The following is a 19496-nucleotide window of genomic DNA, read 5'->3' as shown; positions in this document are numbered from 1 at the left end:
TTTCTTTTTTGATCTGTCTAAAAAAGAATATCACCTTTCTATATTTAAAAATAATTTAATTTTATGAGATAATTTACAGTCACACATTTATATAAGGCTTATTTTGAATTACATATTTTAAAAGTCTTTCTTTTTTCTTAAACTCAAAGACACTTTAGCCCTTTGTGGGCTCAATTAATAGTTGTATTGTTGATTGGATAAAATCAACACATCACTCGCTCTTTGAACCAATATACTGCCACGTGTTGGGAAATGATGATTATGTCACATTTTCTACATAGCAGAGATACACACCCTTTTTCTTTTTCATTTTTCATTTTCATTGGTATTCTTGATTAAATATATAGTTTAATAGTTACATGCTAAACTACAAGTTAACGCACCAATTTGATTGCTCAATTTTGCTATTTCAAATTAAACAAAATGACGGCTCACTAAAATTAAATAGTACGTATATATTTTAAAGTACCTAAATTAAAATCTGTAACTTTTAAATCAAATTGAGGTCAATATCAAGTGATTTTGTCAAAAAAAATCAATGACCCATTCATCAGTACATGTTAAATGATTACTTGAGCAGCTATTTGCATTATATTATCTGAAAAACTATCGTTGAATGAATAATTGTACATTATCGCTTAAGCTAGCAAACTAAATGCTTCTTGAGGTGTTTGTTGACGAACATAGAATAAATATGAAAAAGAAGAGAACAAATCAGCTACTTATTGAAGAGAACAGCTATATTGCTTTTGTTCGCACAAAAAAAGTTCACTTTGACTGAACTTTGATCAATAGTTTAAGGTCAAATCCATCGATAGACATTTGTGATAGTCTGGTTCTTTCACTTGAACACCTCAATTAAATCTTCTTTCATTCAAACACTTTTCACTGATTTGATAACTTGCATGATTTCCACACCAAACTGGCGCGTGAACAGCCCAAAAAACAGTTTTTTTTTTTTTTTAATTCTTCTTCTTCTTCTTCTTCTTCTTCTTCTTCTTCTTCTTCTTCTTCTTCTTCTTTATTCTCTCTCTTTCTTCTCCATTTAACAAACCTTCCACCGTTGCTATCTTGTTCACTGGAAAAAAATCAAGACCGCCACCACCCTCTCTCCATAAGCGTTTACAGGAAAAGAAAGATGAATTTTCTTTGGAAAAATCTATTTAATGCACAAAAGAAAAAAAAATCCCAAAAAGATTAAAAACAAAAAAAACTTGCCATTAATGGAGTCTTTAGAAAGCTTGAAGGTTTAAAATAGGTTAATTGATTTGCTGAAAATTTTGAGAAATTAATGTTGGATTGTCTTTCGGTCTTCGTGGGGAATCTTTAGCTGAAGTTATAACAAATTTGGAGGAGTTTATCTTGAAAATTTGGATTAAAATCGTGATTGTAACAAGAACTGAAGATTGTGAAGCACCAAGAACAGCTCATTTCAGCATTTTCAACGTGTCCTTTCTTTCTTTTTCTTTTTGTTAATAATGTGTCCTTTTCTGATTGGGTGTAAATCAGTTTTTTTTTCCTTTTTGAGAGTATTACTTTTAATTTGTTATTAAATATTTTAAAATAGTGTTTTTTTAATTAAAAAAGACGCGTGTCCTCATTTTATTCGTCATTTGTCACATCAGCAGCGAGTGTATTGCACAGACTTTGTAAATTTGACTGATTCAGCGAGAAATGTCTAAATGGCACAGTTGGACCCTGCCTCATGATACGATTTGAATTGGGGAAAAACACCAATTCAACACTAAAACACGGAATTAAAGGATAACAAGAAATTGGGATGAGAATTGAAGATGAGAAGATAGAAGGATACGTACTTGACCCAACTGGTAATGAATCCTATAGGCAAATCTAAGTATATGAAACCTAGACCCTCCTATTTTGAATTCAACCAAAGAACCAAAGCAATAGGAATCAAGGCAAGAAATTCACTTGAAATTCACAAATGAACAATCTTCATGAATTCACTGGAAATAAAAGGTTCTACAACCAACAATGGAATCAACCATCATATGACTAAACTAACACTAGATTCTACCTAACAATCTATCACTCAAAATATGAGTATCTCTCAAATATTCATCATCAAAGTCTAAGTGTAAATGAGGGTCATCCTCCTACTTATACTTCTAGGAAATAAAAAGAAACCTAACTATTACATTATTGTCCTTAATGAGGTAAGGGTCTTGTTCGGCTAGTTGGATGTTGGCTTGAAACTTGAAAAGACTCCGTCTTGCACATATAGCCATCATCCAATCTTCAAAGCTTGCAATTGTGACCATTTGCATCTATGTCCCTTCTTTTGCACGTCTAGCCACATTTGCATTTCTACCTCTTTGCATTTCTAGCCACTTTTGAGTTATAGGCCTCCTTTCTAGTAGTTTCTTCTCCAAGCCTCGCCCAAGCTGCCTTCCACACATCGTAAGCCATCTTATGTGGTTTGTAGGAGCCTCTTAAGGCCTTCCATGCCATCCTCGTCATCCACACCGCTTATAGAGTTTGAAGTTCCATGACTTGGCCTCGGGTGGATGTCTTGAAGTGAAGTGTGCCAAGTAGGATCATATTATCCTCCCCGTCTTCAAAAGGATTCGTCCTCGAATCCGAACCTAGCAAAACCCAAGGGAAGACATACGAAAACATACTCCTCAAGGATTGAGGGTTAGCACACAAAGCAATAATCACATATTCATGCCAAGGATGAACAAACTTGTGGTACAACCACACATCTATGACAATCATGACTAACATTTGCACACATGAATTATCAAGAAGTTGATTCCTCCAAGGTTCATGACATAAGGATAGAGTAATAAAACCAATGGATTCAAACTACGAAATATGCAACTCGACATTGGTTCTATTTGACATTTAGCACAATGTCCAAACAAGGACACTCTCATTTTTCAAACAAGGACTCTCCCAAGATAGTGCTCTCAAATAACACAAGGTGTCACCCGGATCAAATGGGAAGAACATCTACCTAGTATGGTCAAGAATGACATCGGCTAGATCATAAGAACCTTCTCCCACATAAGATGCACTCCCCATATGCTCAAGGATGTCATCATATGCAAATAAGTAGTAGAGAAAGGTATCACGTAAAATAACTTCCTCATCAATATCACTCTCCAATGTAACCTCACCATACGGTTCAAGGACAAGATTATCCAATAGGCTACTATGAAGTCGAACATGAAAGGAAGAATTAGCAATTTCTAGACAAAAATCACCTTGCTTTGCAACACTTTCCCTCCCCATAATTGGGTTACAAACCCTCAAGGGAAGATTTCCATCATAGGGAAGAGTGTCGTCATCCCATAGTGGGTTACATATCACATTATAGTCTCCAAAGGAAACCAAACGTTCAACATTACCAAACACTCCACTAGGTTCATCACTCTCAATAGTCATGTCAATTTCAAATAACGCATTATCTATAAAGAGAGAAGAATCAATGAACAATGAAGGATCAAAGCATGCAATCTCACTCCCAAAAAGACAAAAGTCATTTTTCAAGGCATTTTCATTCTCATGACTAACTACATGACACATAACACCATTAAGATCTTGAGTCTCCACAAATGACAACAAGTCAAGGTCATGGGACTCATCTCCATATGTATCAAACACGAGTGGTGTGTCATATACAAATTCACTATCAACTTGGTCAAAGTTATCACTAAATTGAGATTCATTAGGCACATCATAACATTTCTCAATTAGTGGACTATCAATACAAGCGAGTTGACCAATACCATCACCCATACTAGTTCGACACAAATCGACCTTGCTAGAAGATTCAATTCAATCATCGCTAGGATCAACTAGTGGGTGCACTAACAATTCACATGACTATGTACTAACATGCATATCAAGAGGATCAATACTAGGTGGACACAACTTAAACTCAAAAGAAGAGTCAAGATAGTCATCAATAGGATCAGCTAGTGTTGGATCATCCATTTCAACTACATTGTCAATTGTCATTATAGCACTAAGCTCATCACAAGGCAAAGACTCATTAAGCTCATTTACGGAAAAGCTATCATTCACACTCATTTTAACAACATAGTCATTCACATTACTTAGAGAGTTAAGATTAGCTATTGTACCTTGAAATCCGCATTCATTTTCTTTGCCTCGGATTTCAACTTTGGAGCTCGTTTGCTCCTCCGGGGAGCTCTCAACTACCTCAAGAACCTTTAAAGGTTGAGATTCATCATCCGACTTGCTCCCAAGAATACCTACACTATCATTAAGACCACTAGAGAAGAAAGAAAAGTCACAAGGATTAGATAAAGGTTGTGACAACTCCCTCACATCACTCCTCACATTCTCTCATTTTTTCTCTCTAGAGTTGTCACTTTTCACTCCCTTGCTCCTCTCAATCTTTTCTCTCTCAATTTTATTGGAGTTGGGACAAGTGGCAAGCATTCTTTGGGGAGGATTAATTTGGTGGTGAACTAGGTTAGGCTCTTGATGTGAGCCTTATGGGTTCCCAACAAGACTCAGACTCTTATTTAGCCCCCTTCCATCCATTCTCTCTAATCTCTCCCCCCATCCCATCTAATATTTTATCCATTTTTGCCATCTCCACTGATAGCCTCTTAAGGATTAATTTTGTGTCCTCCACGGACAAGCTCTCCTTCTTTTGAATCCGACTTTTTTGATTAGTCATTACAACCTTTGCACTAGGATGAGATGTCGGATTTGAGTAGTCGCCACAAGAACTTCCATAACCAACAAGTTGGTCACCTCTCGTCAACACTTCTCTCCTCCTACCCTCCACACCATAACCATATTAAGAACATGGCATCTCCGGATTAGGATAAGAACCATAGTTCATCGTGTTTCTCGGATTAGGAAATGTATAATCTCTTCTCCTCCTCGGACTACTCCTACTCGGACCAATTCACACACTTATACCATTTTGCTTGGAATAGGAAGTCTTACAAGGCGATGCACGTGAATATCTATTAGAAGACCCCTCATAAGAATTATATGCAATTCCATTATCTTCACAAGCATACTCACCATGAAGTGCATAGCCACTAGGCTCATCATCACCACATTCTTCCCATTCTTGAAAGTTCTCACCAAGTAGTTCATAACAAAAGTGTGAGGAAGGAGCATACCTCAATTCAACCCTATGTCCATGGTGTGTAGGCTGAGACTCTTCATGTTCGTATCCACTATAGGACTCTTCTTCATACTCATCTACTCCTTCTTCTTCATAAGCCTCATGAGGTGTTGCCTCACAATTGCCCTCGGAGTAGTATTATTCACCCTCATAAGGGTTATGATCATATCGACCATATTCTTCATTCGGTCTATGAGCACCATTACTATCATATTCATCGTAAGAATAGTGATGCTCATATACAATGTCATCTTCTTCATAGCCCCCATATTCATCATAGTTATACCTTCCAATGCTAGAGGCATAACCTTCAAAATCATCTCCACAAGACTCGGACGCTATGGATGACATCCCTATCTCTCCTTCTCCTTATGTCTCCTCTTCGTGTACCTACAAAACGAGCAAACAAGATTAGTAGCAAAAGCTCCTTACATCACTCGTATTTGCACTCAAACTTACCTCTCAACCTAAGATTCTTCCAAGGTTGGTCAAGAACCCTTTTAATCTGATTCAATTCACAAGATTGCTAACCTTTGTGGAGAAATAGATTCTTGTTAATCGAAAGACGGACGACTCGATAAAGCAAAAGGACTTGAGCCAAGAAAATTCAACGAGGTTAAAATGAGAAAAGCTTGAAAAGAATTGGCACGAAAGAAATTCGGACTCAACAACTAAGTAAGGTCAATTACTAGTGTTAATTAGCTTGGAAGATCAAGGAAGGATGAACAAATACCTAACGGAACTTAGAACTAAAAATGAAGTGAAACCGGGTTGAAGAACAAACTTGCAATGCAATTTCGGGTAAATGCGGGTACATCTAGAGGTCGTGGCTTTGCATACAGGTTGTTTATGGCATGTAATATGATCTTGCAAAGGTCCGTTAGGGGCCCTCAAGTGGAAGTATAGATCGCACTCACAGAATGCGTTTTATGCTTTGTATCTCGTTTTACAGTTGAAATCTACGATTGGGACTTGTGTCATATACAGACCGTAAATTATTGACAGTCCGTCAATTGGGACCGTAAATCAGCAACAGTAGGTTCAATTCCTCGTGTGCAATTTCACTCTTGAGAAATATGGGCGTATAATTTATACGGTCCGTATTGACCATATAATACTTCAATATTTCATGAATTTGTAACTTGTATTCTCGAAACTTGAGCTAAAATTCTGATTTCAGGATCTTCTTTTGGCCCCACACAACCTAGTATTTTCCTTTTTAGGTTAGAAAAACACTTTTTCTCACTTTGGGAAAATTCTTTTGGATCAAACCCACCTTTTGGTCACCTTCTTCCTTATGAAGATATGAATACCCTCAAGAACACCAATAACACCCAAATTCAAAACCCCTTCAAATCTTCTTGTTCTTCCACCAACTTTTAGATCTAGGATCCCCTTCACCTAAAGAAGAAGATTTAACACTCAATTAGCTTCAATTTAACCCTAAATTTGAAGATCCATTTAAAGTTCTTCAAGTTCTTTGTAAGTCTTCAATGGTAAAAACTACAAACCCCTTTCCAAATGCCTCCAAACTTTGTATCCTACTAGATTTGATGCCAATAAGTTCAAATCTAGCCTCAACAATACTCAATTCCAACTCAAAATCGAAGAACACCCTTTTTTTTCAAGTTCTTTAAGAGCTTCAAAACCCTAACAATGGTGAAATGCTTCAATCTTCACCAAACCACTCCAAACTTCGGATTTAGAGATTTTAGATAGCAATAAACACAGATTCAACCTCAAATCCAACAAACAAACATCAAAACCCTGATTTTCATTTTTTTTTTTTACTTTTCTAGATCAAGGATTGAAGAATCAATGGAATGATCCTTCTACCTTACTCTGATACCAAATGATACGATTTGAATTGGGGGAAAACACCAATTCAACACTAAAACACGGAACTAAAGGATAACAAGAAATTGGGATGAGAATTGAAGATAAGAAGATAGAATGATAGGTACTTGACCCAACTGGTAATGAATCCTATAGGCAAATCTAAGTATATAAAACCTAGACCCTCCTATTTTGAATTCAACCAAAGAACTAAAGCAATATGAATCAAGGTAAGAAGTTCACTTGAAATCCACAAATGAACAATCTTCATGAATTCACTGGAAATAAAAGGTTCTACAACCAACAATGGAATCCACCATTATATGACTAAACTAACACTAGATTCTACCTAACAATCTATCACTCAAAATATGAGTATCTCTCAAATATTCATCATCAAAGTCTAAGTGTAAATGAGGTTCATCCTCCTACTTATACTTCTAGGAAATAAAAAGAAACCTAACTATTACATTATTGCCCTTAATATGGCAAGGGCCTTGTTCGGCTAGTTGGATGTTGGCTTGAAACTTGAAAAGACTCCGTCTTGCACATATAGCCATCATCCAATCCTCAAAGCTTGCAATTGTGACCATTTGCATCTATGTCCCTTCTTTTGCACGTCTAGCCACATTTGCATTTCTACCCCTTTGCACTTCTAGCCACTTTTGAGTTATAGGCCTCCTTTCTAGTAGCTTCTTCTCCAAGCCTCGCCCAAGCTACCTTCCACGTATCGTAAGCCATCTTATGTGGCTTGTAGGAGCCTCTTAAGGCCTTCCATGCCATCCTTGTCAATTTCGCCGCTTGTAGAGTTTGAAGTTCCATGACTTGGCCTCAGGTGGATGTCTTGAAGTGAAATGTGCCAAGAAGGATCATATCACCTCAAGTGTCTAAATGAAATAAGGTTTAGTTGAGATGTTCAAGTGAAAGAACCGGATGAACACAGATGTCTATCGATGTCATATTTTAAAGTATATATTTTTTATCATTGACATGAGAATAAATGCAACTTATAACACTTTTTAGATAGTTTCTGAGTATTTAAAGGTTAATTTTAAAATATTGAATTGATATAATTCAATTTAGGTTCAAACATTAGTTAAATTGACTCTTAAGAAGCGAAAAGTGTTACATAAATTGAAAGAGAAAATAACTATATTGCTTTTTAGATTCGTTTTCTCTTCACAAAAGCCTCATAAGACATTTTGAACTAGAGGTAATGTTATACAAATTGTTGGGTTCGTGTTAGCACGGACTACTAGCATCTAGTCACATAATAAGCAAACTCACTTCAGAATAATGTTGCCGAAAGTCAAACTGTCCAAAATGTTGTCGGATATGTGCTGGATCCTCCAAAAATAATGATCCATAGTCGGTGCAACGCTTTTTTTGGAGAATCCAAACAACATAGCAGTTTAGAATATACATTACATTCAGCCTTGTAATCAAGCGATAGATGGTCAACGATTTTGTAGATGATGAAGTCAAATCGAGCAAGTCAACGGGTTTTGCAGAGCCATGCTAAGGGAAGTGATCTTTTTTAGTAACGAATTTTAAAAAGAAAAAAAATGTAGTAAGGTCAATTATTGATTTATAACAGAGAGAAAGGTTTTTGCTTAACTAGCTCTAAAACTAGTGCTCACTGAACCAATAGACTGAGAAACTGTACTGGTTTTATGGACAAACCTTTTTCTTTTACTTATTTCGGCTGCCCTATTTATGCTGGTAGGAAAAGAATTTGCCTACTTTGATCCTATGGTGACTAAAGTTTTGAAAAAGTTGAATGGTGGGCAAGGTAAGATGTTAAGCCTTGGGGGAAGGGCAATGTAGATTAAACGTGTGCTTCAATCTCTTCCCACTTATATCCTCACTGCTCTGAATCCTCCAAAGAACACTTTGAATCTGATTGAAAAGCACATTGCCAGATTTTTCTGTGGTTCTTCTCCTGAAAAGAAAAAATGTCATTGGAGCTCTTGGCCCAATCTATGCTTCCCTAAAGAAGAAGGTAGAGTGGGCATCAGGTCATTAAATTGCATTTCTAATACCCTTTCTATCAAGAGGTGGTGGAGACTGAGAACCAAAGATTCTCTTTGGGCAGACTTTATGAAAGTCAATATTGTTGTAGAGTTCATATAACTCAGAAAAAATGGATCCCTAGTAACTCTTAGGGATGGAAAAACTTGATTTAGGCTAGAAGCAAGTAGAGCATAACACCCATGTGGGGAATTAATGGAGAAAACTCCAGTTTCTAGTCTGAGATGGGGTTGTTGATTCAAGGCCCACATATGTTGCTTGAGGGAAATATCAACAAGATCACTGTAAGGAATTTCAGTAGTAATGGTGTATGGGACATCAACCTTTTGGTTAATGTTCTTCCTGATAATATCATTCAAAATATTCTTTCTATTGATATTGGCTCTCTGGATCTAAATGATGAACCTATTTGGAACTTATCTGAGGATGGGAACTACTTTAACAAACCTGCTTGGAATAGCATTAGAATTTCCAGAACAAGAGACAGTTTCCTAAGCAAACTATGGCACAAATCTCTACCTTTCAATTTTCTTTTTGGAGTTGGAGATTGTGTCATGGTCAGTTACCTTTTAATGAAGCTATTTCTAGGTTTGGAAAGGAATTTAATGCTCTTTGTTTATGTTGTAACCACCCAGTAACAGACTCTATGCAGCATACTTTCTCAGAAGGTGAAGCAAAAAGGCATATATGGAGATTCATTGGTGCTCCCCTTGGCATCACACACCATGCAGGGCCCCAAGAAAAAATTTCAAAGAATGGTGGGACATAAGCAGTAAAAATAGAGTGTATATTGTGATTTTGCAGGTTGCCCCTGTCATCATCTGTTGGCAAATCTGGAAGGAATGGACAACATGTAAATTTGGAAGTCAAAGGAAGATTTATATCAACAAAATGGAATATCAAACAATATAGAATCTATAAGCAGTATTATAATTAGAATTTCCAAAATGTACCATCACAGGAAACTGGCAACCATGTTCAATACCATTGAAAGACTTAACCAGTGGTGATTATTAAACAAGTTAGATGGATCAAACCAGATGTAGGATGCATCAAACTAAATTTGGATGGAAGCTACATCAGCAGCAATGGAAGAGCGGGAATAGGTGCAGTCATCAGAGATAGTGAAAGAGAGGTCATCGTGGCACTTTCAGACCAGTACAATGTAACACTAATATTCAAGCTGAAGCATTGGCTGCTAAACAAGGGATAAAATGGTGTATTAGTAAAGGATACCATAATCTTCATGTGGAACTAGACTCTCAAATCATCTCCAACATGATCACTAACAAGAGGACCACCAACATGAAGATAAAGAAGATAGTCTCTGACACTATCAACATGGTTGAAGAATCTGAAATAACTTTGTTCATTGTTTGAGGGAAGCAAATCAGGTTGCTGATTTCTTTGCAAAATTGACATCATCCAGTGGAAAACAAACCTTCTATGCCTCTTCTCAAAATCTTCCTAGAGAAGTTAAAGGTTTAGTTCAACTAGACAAATGGCAACTCCCCTATGTGACCAGAAGATATGTGAAAAGCACAATAAAAGTTTCACTTTTTAAAAAAAAATTGATCATTTTGAGAAAGGTGAAATCATTTAGAACCCCCCCCCCCCCCCCCCCCAACTTTGCTTTAAAAATCAAACTTCTCCCTCAACTTTAAACAATAAACATTAAACTTTCCCCTCAAGTTTGAACAATAAACATTCTCCCCCCCTTTATCCTATGCAATGACTATTTCACCCTTATTTTTTGCAATCCTCCATTTATGTAATACATTTTAATATTATATATAATATTTATTTATTTAATCTAGGTATTTATAGATTCTTATTTTAAGTTCATTAACATTATAAGTAGAATAATACTTTTATGAATTTATAACAAAAAGATAATGCTTATCTTTTATGATTGTTATTTCAATATTATATGCAGTAAGTATGTATATGCATGTGTGTATATTTAAGTTTCACTTCTCTCTTATTCTCTATTGTTATATAAATAAACAAGTTTTGGTTGTCTCTAATGGAATATTTCTTAAATTATAATAAAATTCATTTACAGTATAAATAAATAAATTTTAAAAATTTGCCTCTATTTTTTAATTGCTTTTGCATTACCTACATATAGAAATATATTTATAAAGTTATTATGACCTGTAATTTTTTGCTTGTATAAAAAAAAATTAAAGTTTTGATTATTTTTAATAAAATTAATTTTTTGTTTATTCTGCTAATTTATTTATTATAGAACATCATTAACTTACATACTCAATTAGTATTTCTCACTTTTTACTTCACCTAGAAGATAATATTTGTTTATAAGAAATTTGTTACATAAATTTAAAAAAAAATGAAAAATAACATGATTTTAAAGAAGTAAAAAAAACAAAAGTTAATAATGTAAAGATAAAGTAGGCACTTTAAAAAGTCAATTAGGATAAAGGGGGGAGAAAGTCTATTGTTTAGAGTTGAGTGGGGAGTTTGATTTTTAAAGCTAAGTTGGGGAATATAAATGATTTTCACCCTTTTGAGAAAAATGGCGAGAGGGTCCAAAGTTGTGTTTACAAATGTCTTTCCTTGTTTCATTTCTTCTTTCTCTATTTAACTATGTATAAAACAATTATATATACTTAGAAGTTATAAGAAGGATGTTTTTAGTATATTTAGGCAATAATCAAGAATTTCAATAGGGTATGTGGAAGAGGTTTATCCGTTGCATGCCATGTATAACATGCAATGACTACGAAGATTGCGGGATCACTTTTCTATTACGCTCATTTTATTTTCTCCTTTTTTGTATAACTTTTCTTATGATCGAAATATCTATTTTTGTTAGTGTCAAAGCTGATCTATATCCTTTGCATTAATCACGCTTATTCTTACAAATGTTCATGAATTATATAATCTCTCTTCCACCAATTATTTCCACTCATTTTTTTCCATTTTGCTTTCTTTTTTACAATTTTAGAAATTCTGCTCCCTCAAAAAATTACCAACAAATTGTTAAGAGTCCCTCTTTCTTTGGAACCATTCCCAACTTATCAAGAAAAAAGGTATAATTTCAACTTCCACTTTCCACCAGAATTTTCTTTTTTTCCCTTTCTTTTTTGTTAATGCTAAATGGTTCTTGATTGTGTTCTTCAAAGATTGATTTTTTAATTGAAGCTGAAAAGAATCCATGTTAATGAAATCCTGAATTCATCCTTTTGTTTGGTTTTGCTTTTGCTTCTTGACGTATTAATGTTTGAATGATACAATATAGTTTTAAAACCCCCAGGCCGAACTTAGCGTCCCTTTAAATTCTTAATTTCCTTTCAACATCAATTTTCACCTGAATTTGTTGAAGAAATTATAAATGTTTAAGGCACTTTTTCCCCTCTAAATTTGTTCCAAACGATGGAGATTATGATTGTATGTTTGGTGTAGGAAGATTTTTATTAGTTTTGATAAAAGGATATCATGGAGTATTTATATTCTTATTGAAACGAAACGACATTTCTTTTTCTCATCGGTTATCGTAGGATTATTTTGGGAATACTGGTGCATCATACGTTTCTATTGTTTGTACATTAATTAATGGGTAAGGGTGTCATAACTTATTTTCGTTACAGAATTGTTTTGTAAAATATATATGTGCCAAATCTATATGTATAATGCCATTGATATGCAATTTATTACTTAGTTCTTGATGAGAGTTTTCTCTAATTTGGATGCATTAATTAGGTAACAAGAGTACAAGGGCAGTTTGAGGAACATTCAGATGGAGGGAGAAGTGCAAGCTGCAGAATAAGTACTTTCTTTTCATCCTTTTACAATGTTGTTCACTTAAGAGCCTGTTTGGATGGGCTTATGCCTATAAGCTGCAAACAGCTTATAAGCTAAAAAAAATAAGTTGGGGTAGTCTAACTTATTTTTTTTGGCTTATAAGCTGAAAACAGCGTATAAGCTGCTTTAGATAAGCTAAGTCAAATGGGCCCAATTATTTTTTTGAGCTTATTTTAAGTACAAAATGACTTTAAGCTGGCCAGCCAAACACTCAAAAAAACTGAAACAGCTTATAAGCAACTTATAAGCCAATCCAAACGGGCTCTAAATTGTTGTCCTGCAACTGCACAATAGCATATATATTCTTTAGCTTTCCAACTGTTGATCATATTATCTGAATCATCTTTGCTACGATAGGTTTTTATATATTTCTATGTTGCTCGGACTCTTCAAAATGTTGTTGAACTTGTGCCAGATCCTCCAAAATGCACTACTTTGGAGGATCCGAAACGCACACGTCAGCATTTTTAATTTGCAGAGTCCGAGCAATATAGACATTAACTACCTGTAATTCAAGAGTATTTTACCAAAGAAGGAAGAAAAGTAAGAGTAAGCAAAAGCTTACACCTTTAATAATCCATTTTGCCTGTATATTATTGGACGAAATGGATATGTTTAGTCAAACAAGAAGTAGATGAAAAAACATGACTCCCACCAAATCTTTACGATTAAACAGGATATGAACTTGCTTTTTTATTACCACTTTTCTCACAGGTCCTTATTTCTTTTCTATTAGGATATGCTGTGCTTGTGAGGCTGAGGTGTCAATCAAAAGGTCTCTGCTTCTCATCATTTTTCTCTCGTTAAGTGTTCTTGTTTAACAGCTTTGAAAAACATAAATGGAAACAAGCATGATAGTTTCTTCCCTAAACCTCTCTGTATCTCATGATATTATCTGCAGTGGTACTAGTTTCATTGGTCTAGATCAAAATGGCTGAGATTGCTGTTGGCATACCTGCACATCTGGAGAGAATTGAGCGGGAAGTTCGCTTTTTGAGAAGGAACTCAACTGGCAGCTTAGGCATTCAAATTGCTAAATCCAAGGTCTTGTCACGTTATCTGAATGGTCCACAAGGTTCTTGCCATGACGCTTGCAAAGGTGCTGACCGTGATCTTCAAACAACAAAAGCAAGGACTTCCCTGCTGAGTAGAACTGTTGCAGCATCAGAAAATATCCCAGAACTGGCTACAAATGTACAGGTGCAGATAAGGAAGAAACCACTACGCTCAAGTAAGCTACCTGTGAATTTCAAGAGGCGTGCAACTGGTAAAGCCCAGAGACAGGAGATCCCAGCATATAGCAAAAGATTAGCTATTTCTGTAAAACAACGAAATGGTTCGAAGATGAAGTCTTTGCAGGAAAATGCTAATTCTATGTCCAGAAGCTATAAGCTGAGGATAAGAGGATACAGTGACATTATCACACCAGGGGGATCACCACCAATTGCTCAGGATTCTCCGTTGGATGGTGCAACTAGCACACCAAACAAAGGAAACAGGACGGACATAAACACTGGATCTTCTAATTTGAGCAAAAAGAAGGCTGTTGGGAAACCTGCAAACTTGGAGAAAATTGAACGAGAACTTGGTTATTTGAGAAGGAACTCAACTGGCAACTTAAGTATTGAAATGGGTGACTCCAAGGTCTCGTCACGTGATGTGAGTGTTCCAACAGGTTCTTCGCTTGACGCCAGCAAAGATGGTGGGGAGCGCAACTGTAAAACAAAGGCGAGGACTCACGTGTCCGCAAGATCTGTAACATCATCAGGAGAAAATTCAAAACTGGCTACAACTGTGAAGTGGCAGATACGGAAGAAACCACTACGCTCAACTAAACTACCTGCAAATTTCAGAAGGCAGAAAACTTCCCACGGAGAGGAAATGCAAGCAGGCACCAAAAAATTATCCGTTTCTGCAAGTCATCGAAGTGATCTGAAGCTGAAGCATCTAGAAGAAAATGCTAATTCTGTGTCAGGACACAACAAACTAAGCAGAAGAAGATACAGTCACAGTCTTATAACACGGGGTTTGCCAATACTTCAGGGGTCTCTATTGGATGATGCAACCACCACAAAAACAAAAACAGGAAGCGAGATGGATAAGGGCATTGTATCTTATGAGTTGAGCAAGAAAAAGGATGTTGTCATGCCCGCGAACCTGAACAAAATTGAATCCAGAGTTGGCTATTTAAGAAGGAACTCAACTGGCAGCTTAGGTATTGAAAAGGGTGAATCCCAGGTCTTGTCACGTTTTCTGAGTGTTCCAACAGGATCTCGCCAAGAAGTTTGCAGATACACAGTGGAAAGTGATCTTACAACAAAGGCGAGGACTCTCCAGCCCACAAGACCTGTAAGAGCATCAGGAGAAGTCCCAGAAATGGCTACAACTGTGAAGTTGCAGATAGGGAAGAAACCATTAAGCTCAAGTGAGCTACCAAATTTCAAGAGCCCAACCACTTTTCGAGCCCAGGGAAAGGAAATCCCAGCATCTACCAAAATAGCTGTCGAAAAAGGATCCCACGGGTTGAGCAATAAAAAGGATGCCATAACTATTTCCCACTCTACAAGAACTTCTGTGAAGAGGGTATCAGGCAAAAAGTTAAATAACAATTCTTCGAGAATTGTATATCAACGCAATAAGCAGATTAGTCTTCCCAGCAAAACAGGCAAAGTGAGTCATGAAGATGATCCAAACAAGGTATCTCAAATTAATAATTTGACTAGCCTTGGACGAACAAAGAAAGTGCAACCAAGTCATGCAAACTTTCCAAACAAGGCATCTCAACTTAGAAAATATCCTAGTCTTAAACAAGGCAAGATGGAGCAAGCAAGTTACAGGAGTGTTCCAAAGGGGACATTGTACATCAGAGAATCAAAGACTAAAAGCCAGACCATACAGATCTCTCGAGAAAATCAGAAGACCAGAGTCTCCTCCTTAGATAGACATGGCCCAATAAGAGGGAAGAAATCGTCACCCCTTATCTCCCCATCATCTTCTCCACATTCTGGTGGCAGTAGCTCCAGAAACGTTGGCAACAGGAAATCCTCCCTATCATCAACTTCTGCATGCGAGTCTATTCATGGTGATGCAATAGTCAGCAATTCCAAGAAAAGTGGAACCACAAGCCCAAACCAAGATATAAAAGCTGGAAGGGCTGCCATTTGCAGTCCTAAAAATCTCAAGTTCAGGAGAGGAAAAATAATTGATTTTCAGTCTGAGAAAGTCAGTCCAAGGAGATTAAAATTCAGGCCGGCCAAAATACTAGATAACAACGGATATGGAAGTCCTCTTGTTAGAGGAAGAAGCTCTCGGAGACTTATTGCGTATGGAAGGTCAAATTCTGCTAAAGATGAAAATATGAAAGTTAATCTTCGACACCAATCTAGAGGAGACAAAAAAGAGGCTCCAATCTTGTTTAACAATGTGCTTGAAGAGACTGCAACCAAGCTTGTCGAGACCAGGAGAAGCAAGGTTAAGGCTTTGGTGGGTGCTTTTGAAACTATAATCTCCCTTCAGGATCCAACATCCTCACCTCCAATTATTTGGAGATGATAACTATGTGCTTTGACAGAAGGAATCTGTATATAAATTAATAGATAAATTGAGTTACATAACTGAAGCAGTAGGTGCAGGATTTCAAGCACTACTCTGTCTGGATATATATACTTCCAAACTGATTCTATATAATTCGCAAATGTCATTAGAGGGGTGTAGTGGTGTGGTTGTAAGTTATTTTTGTAACGCGACATTATATTTTACATTGCTGCACATTAATCGTACTTGTGTATTCTTTCTCTAAGACGATGATAATTACAACTTTAAAGCTTGTCCTCTGTTGTAATTTAAAAGATAACAGTCATCTAAAAACAGAATTTTATTAGCTACCAATGAATACTTATATCGTCGTAGATAGAATCAGTAATGTTTCCTTACTCTTTAAACATTCTCCTTGAGTTGAACAACCAAGGAGCATGAACTAGATTTTTCATTCCATGATTGCTTGATGATCAGAGACTAATAAGAAGAAATTGCTGAACTTAAATTATTCTGATTGATAGGGTGCAAAAATGTCATATTCAACCAAAGCAAAAGGGTTTACTTTTAACACAGCTACCTCTTCCAAATACAGATTACCTAAATATACCATATGTTCATTTCAATATTTCATGCATCCGAGCACGACAACAAAAGGCTAAAAGAGCTTGTTTTACATTCAATTTAAAACGAACCAGAAAAAAAAAGTTGATGGCAGAAAGTAAGAAACATGTCATAAATTGGGGAAACTAGAAACTTAGCGACAGTAAGGTTTAAAGTCATGTAACCAGCAAAAGAAGTCTTCACCCTTACTAAAAAAAACAATAATACATAAAGAAGTCTTCACATTGATTGATCAACAAAAAGAAAAAAGAAGCCTTGACATTATTTCTCGCCATCAAACTAAGAAAAGATCCTAAATATACAAAAGCAATAAGCACTAGAAGCAGTACCACGAAAAATTGCTCCAAACAGAACACAAATTAAAGGAGAGATTTCTTGCAAAATTAAGTGTTAGCTTCCTTTCCATGTGCATTCCTACATTGTATAAGAAAGACTAACCAAGTTTCAGTCTTGCAAGGTACTCATAAATACCCTAGCATTTACATATCTCAAAATTCTACAATAAATGTTTTAAGATGGAGAATACAGGTCAGAGCACAGTCAGGCCTCAAATTATCATAAGGTAATACAAAACTGTCAAAAACAAATTGTCAACTTGACAAATTGGGAAAGTACTTTAATCTTCCCTAAACTAGATTTAAACATTTCGTCTTCAGTCACAGTTCTAACCTGTTAATATGAAAATATAATGCATAGCTTTTAAACAGATCGAATATTTCAGCAAGCAAGAAACTGGAGCAAATAGAGCTACAGAATATTTGCAGAAAAATCAGTACTAGTAAAACGTTAGCAGATGCAAATCAACTTGAAAGATACTCTACACTGGAAAGAAGCACCTTCAATCCTCAGCTTTTTTGTTCCTCTTTAGCTTAATTAATCTGTTGCTTAGAACCTAGAAAAATATATATATTTATAAACGGAGATTATATTCCTCTCCCATTAGAGTTTTCGTTGTATAGGGAAACTAGAACTATGTATACAGGAGATCACATCATTGCCCGCGTTGTTGAGATCAAAGTCTCCAATTTCAGCAACACCAGCTTAGTTTTACTATCAATGTTACTTGATCAAACAAAAAAACAGCATTTTACTATCAATGTTACTTTAGCAACAGCATGTTTGGCTTTTGACTTATTTTTGCAATTTTGGCTTGAAAATAAGTGCTTGAAATCACTTTTTCATTTTACCCAAACACCGTAAAGTGCTTCAAAGCACATAAAATAAGCCAATTCAAATAGGCTCTAAGTTGATAATTTAATGGTAAGTTTATGATCACAAGAATCAAAAAAATATTTTATTACATTACATATCTTTAATTCAGAACCACAAGTCTCTTTATTTTTTACAACTCTGTGGCTAGTCAAACTAAGATACTTATATGACTAGTCAAACTAAAACATTTAAATTGAGACGGAGTGAGATTTACGGAAGTTTTGAAATATAAGATGTGGTCAGTTTCAGTAACCACGTTATGTACCACTCCCAAACTTATGTGATTTCTAAAGAAGATAAAGAGTCTTACCAGTCATGACGAGAGGATTCCCGCGTCTGCAAAGAAGGATCAATAGTCTGCGTCCAATATTCACGTTGAGTCACACCAATCCAGATTCTCTTAAAAAAATCACGCTTGTGTTTTACTTAAATTTGAGCGTAAGTTATCTAGGTCAATACTGTAAAATTTCTGTACATTATCAAGTCAATCAGAAATATATGAATTTATAATATTAAAAATAAGATAGATTATTTGTTATTATAACAACTAATTATATGATTGTGTAAATTTCTTTTAACTGTAGAATATATAATTTAAACTCAATATGATTAGGTCGGGTACTTGGGTGTTGTGGAAATAGCCTTTGAAATATGATTTTCGTCCGACATGGCCTATGAAATAAACTATTTAAATTTAATAGAAATTTTAACTCATGTGTTTCGTGGTCGGAAAGAAATTTTATTGGTGTCTTTCATTTTTTTGAAAGCTTTTTCGATAATTGAGCGATTTATTGTGATAAAAAATAATTTTACTAGGTAATTTGGTCAACATGAGTGACTGTATAGGCCAAAATCCGTAGACATCAAGTGGACATATCAAAAGATGATATGTGGTGATGGTGACAACTCAGATTCGAATCAGCAAGCGAGGGGCTCCGTGAAAACATACGACGTCCGGAGAAGTAATTTGGTAACCACTACTGGAGACAGAAACTATAAAGGGCCTGGAAAAGCACGTCAACTCACTGGTCAAACGTCGTCCAATGCATAGCTGTTACAAGAAATCCCAAGTCTTCCTCCAGTCTTAAATGTTCATTAATACTCTTTATTGTCATTCACTATAATAGCATTGATATTGGAAGTAAAGAGGGCACAGTTCATGGAACTTGTACCCCATAACTCAAGTATAAATAGAGCTTCTCATTTCTTTGGAAGGGACATGAAAATATATACAAGAAATACCTCTTATTTTGCTTTTAGTTCTTAATTGTTCTTGTTCAATTAAGCAAAA

General features: G+C 35.7%; 1 protein-coding gene and 1 long non-coding RNA gene across 10 annotated transcripts; one reads left to right on the top strand and one right to left on the bottom strand.

Moving 5' to 3' along the window:
• Positions 1–568: 568 nt before the first annotated feature.
• Positions 569–18846, bottom strand: LOC132632897 (uncharacterized). 6 transcript variants are annotated; one of them, XR_009579493.1, is made up of 7 exons: positions 18516–18846; positions 17323–17407; positions 14676–14782; positions 14446–14588; positions 14076–14153; positions 13791–13975; positions 9902–10202 (listed from the first exon to the last, which is right to left on the bottom strand). It is a non-coding gene; the product is annotated as an uncharacterized LOC132632897 (long non-coding RNA). The 6 variants fall into 6 exon arrangements; XR_009579490.1 differs by lacking the exons at positions 9902–10202; positions 17323–17407 and adding an exon at positions 569–1078 and having other exon boundaries at positions 18516–18841; XR_009579492.1 differs by lacking the exons at positions 9902–10202; positions 17323–17407 and adding an exon at positions 1088–7863 and having other exon boundaries at positions 18516–18841.
• Positions 11784–16645, top strand: LOC132632896 (uncharacterized). Of its 4 annotated transcripts, none has more exons than XM_060349033.1 (4): positions 11784–12063; positions 12734–12800; positions 13572–13637; positions 13737–16645. In XM_060349033.1, exon 4 carries the CDS (start codon positions 13766–13768, stop codon positions 16385–16387), a length of 2622 nt encoding a protein of 873 aa, XP_060205016.1. In that variant the 5' UTR covers positions 11784–12063; positions 12734–12800; positions 13572–13637; positions 13737–13765; the 3' UTR covers positions 16388–16645. The 4 variants fall into 4 exon arrangements, with proteins under 4 accessions (XP_060205016.1, XP_060205017.1, XP_060205018.1 ...); XM_060349034.1 differs by having other exon boundaries at positions 13550–13610; XM_060349032.1 differs by having other exon boundaries at positions 11785–12063; positions 13572–13610.
• Positions 18847–19496: the final 650 nt, after the last annotated feature.

The sequence above is a fragment of the Lycium barbarum genome, chromosome 3 (assembly GCF_019175385.1).
Source record: "Lycium barbarum isolate Lr01 chromosome 3, ASM1917538v2, whole genome shotgun sequence".
Classification (NCBI taxonomy): Eukaryota; Viridiplantae; Streptophyta; class Magnoliopsida; order Solanales; family Solanaceae; genus Lycium; species Lycium barbarum.
This window is presented reverse-complemented; position numbering and strand designations above follow the sequence as displayed.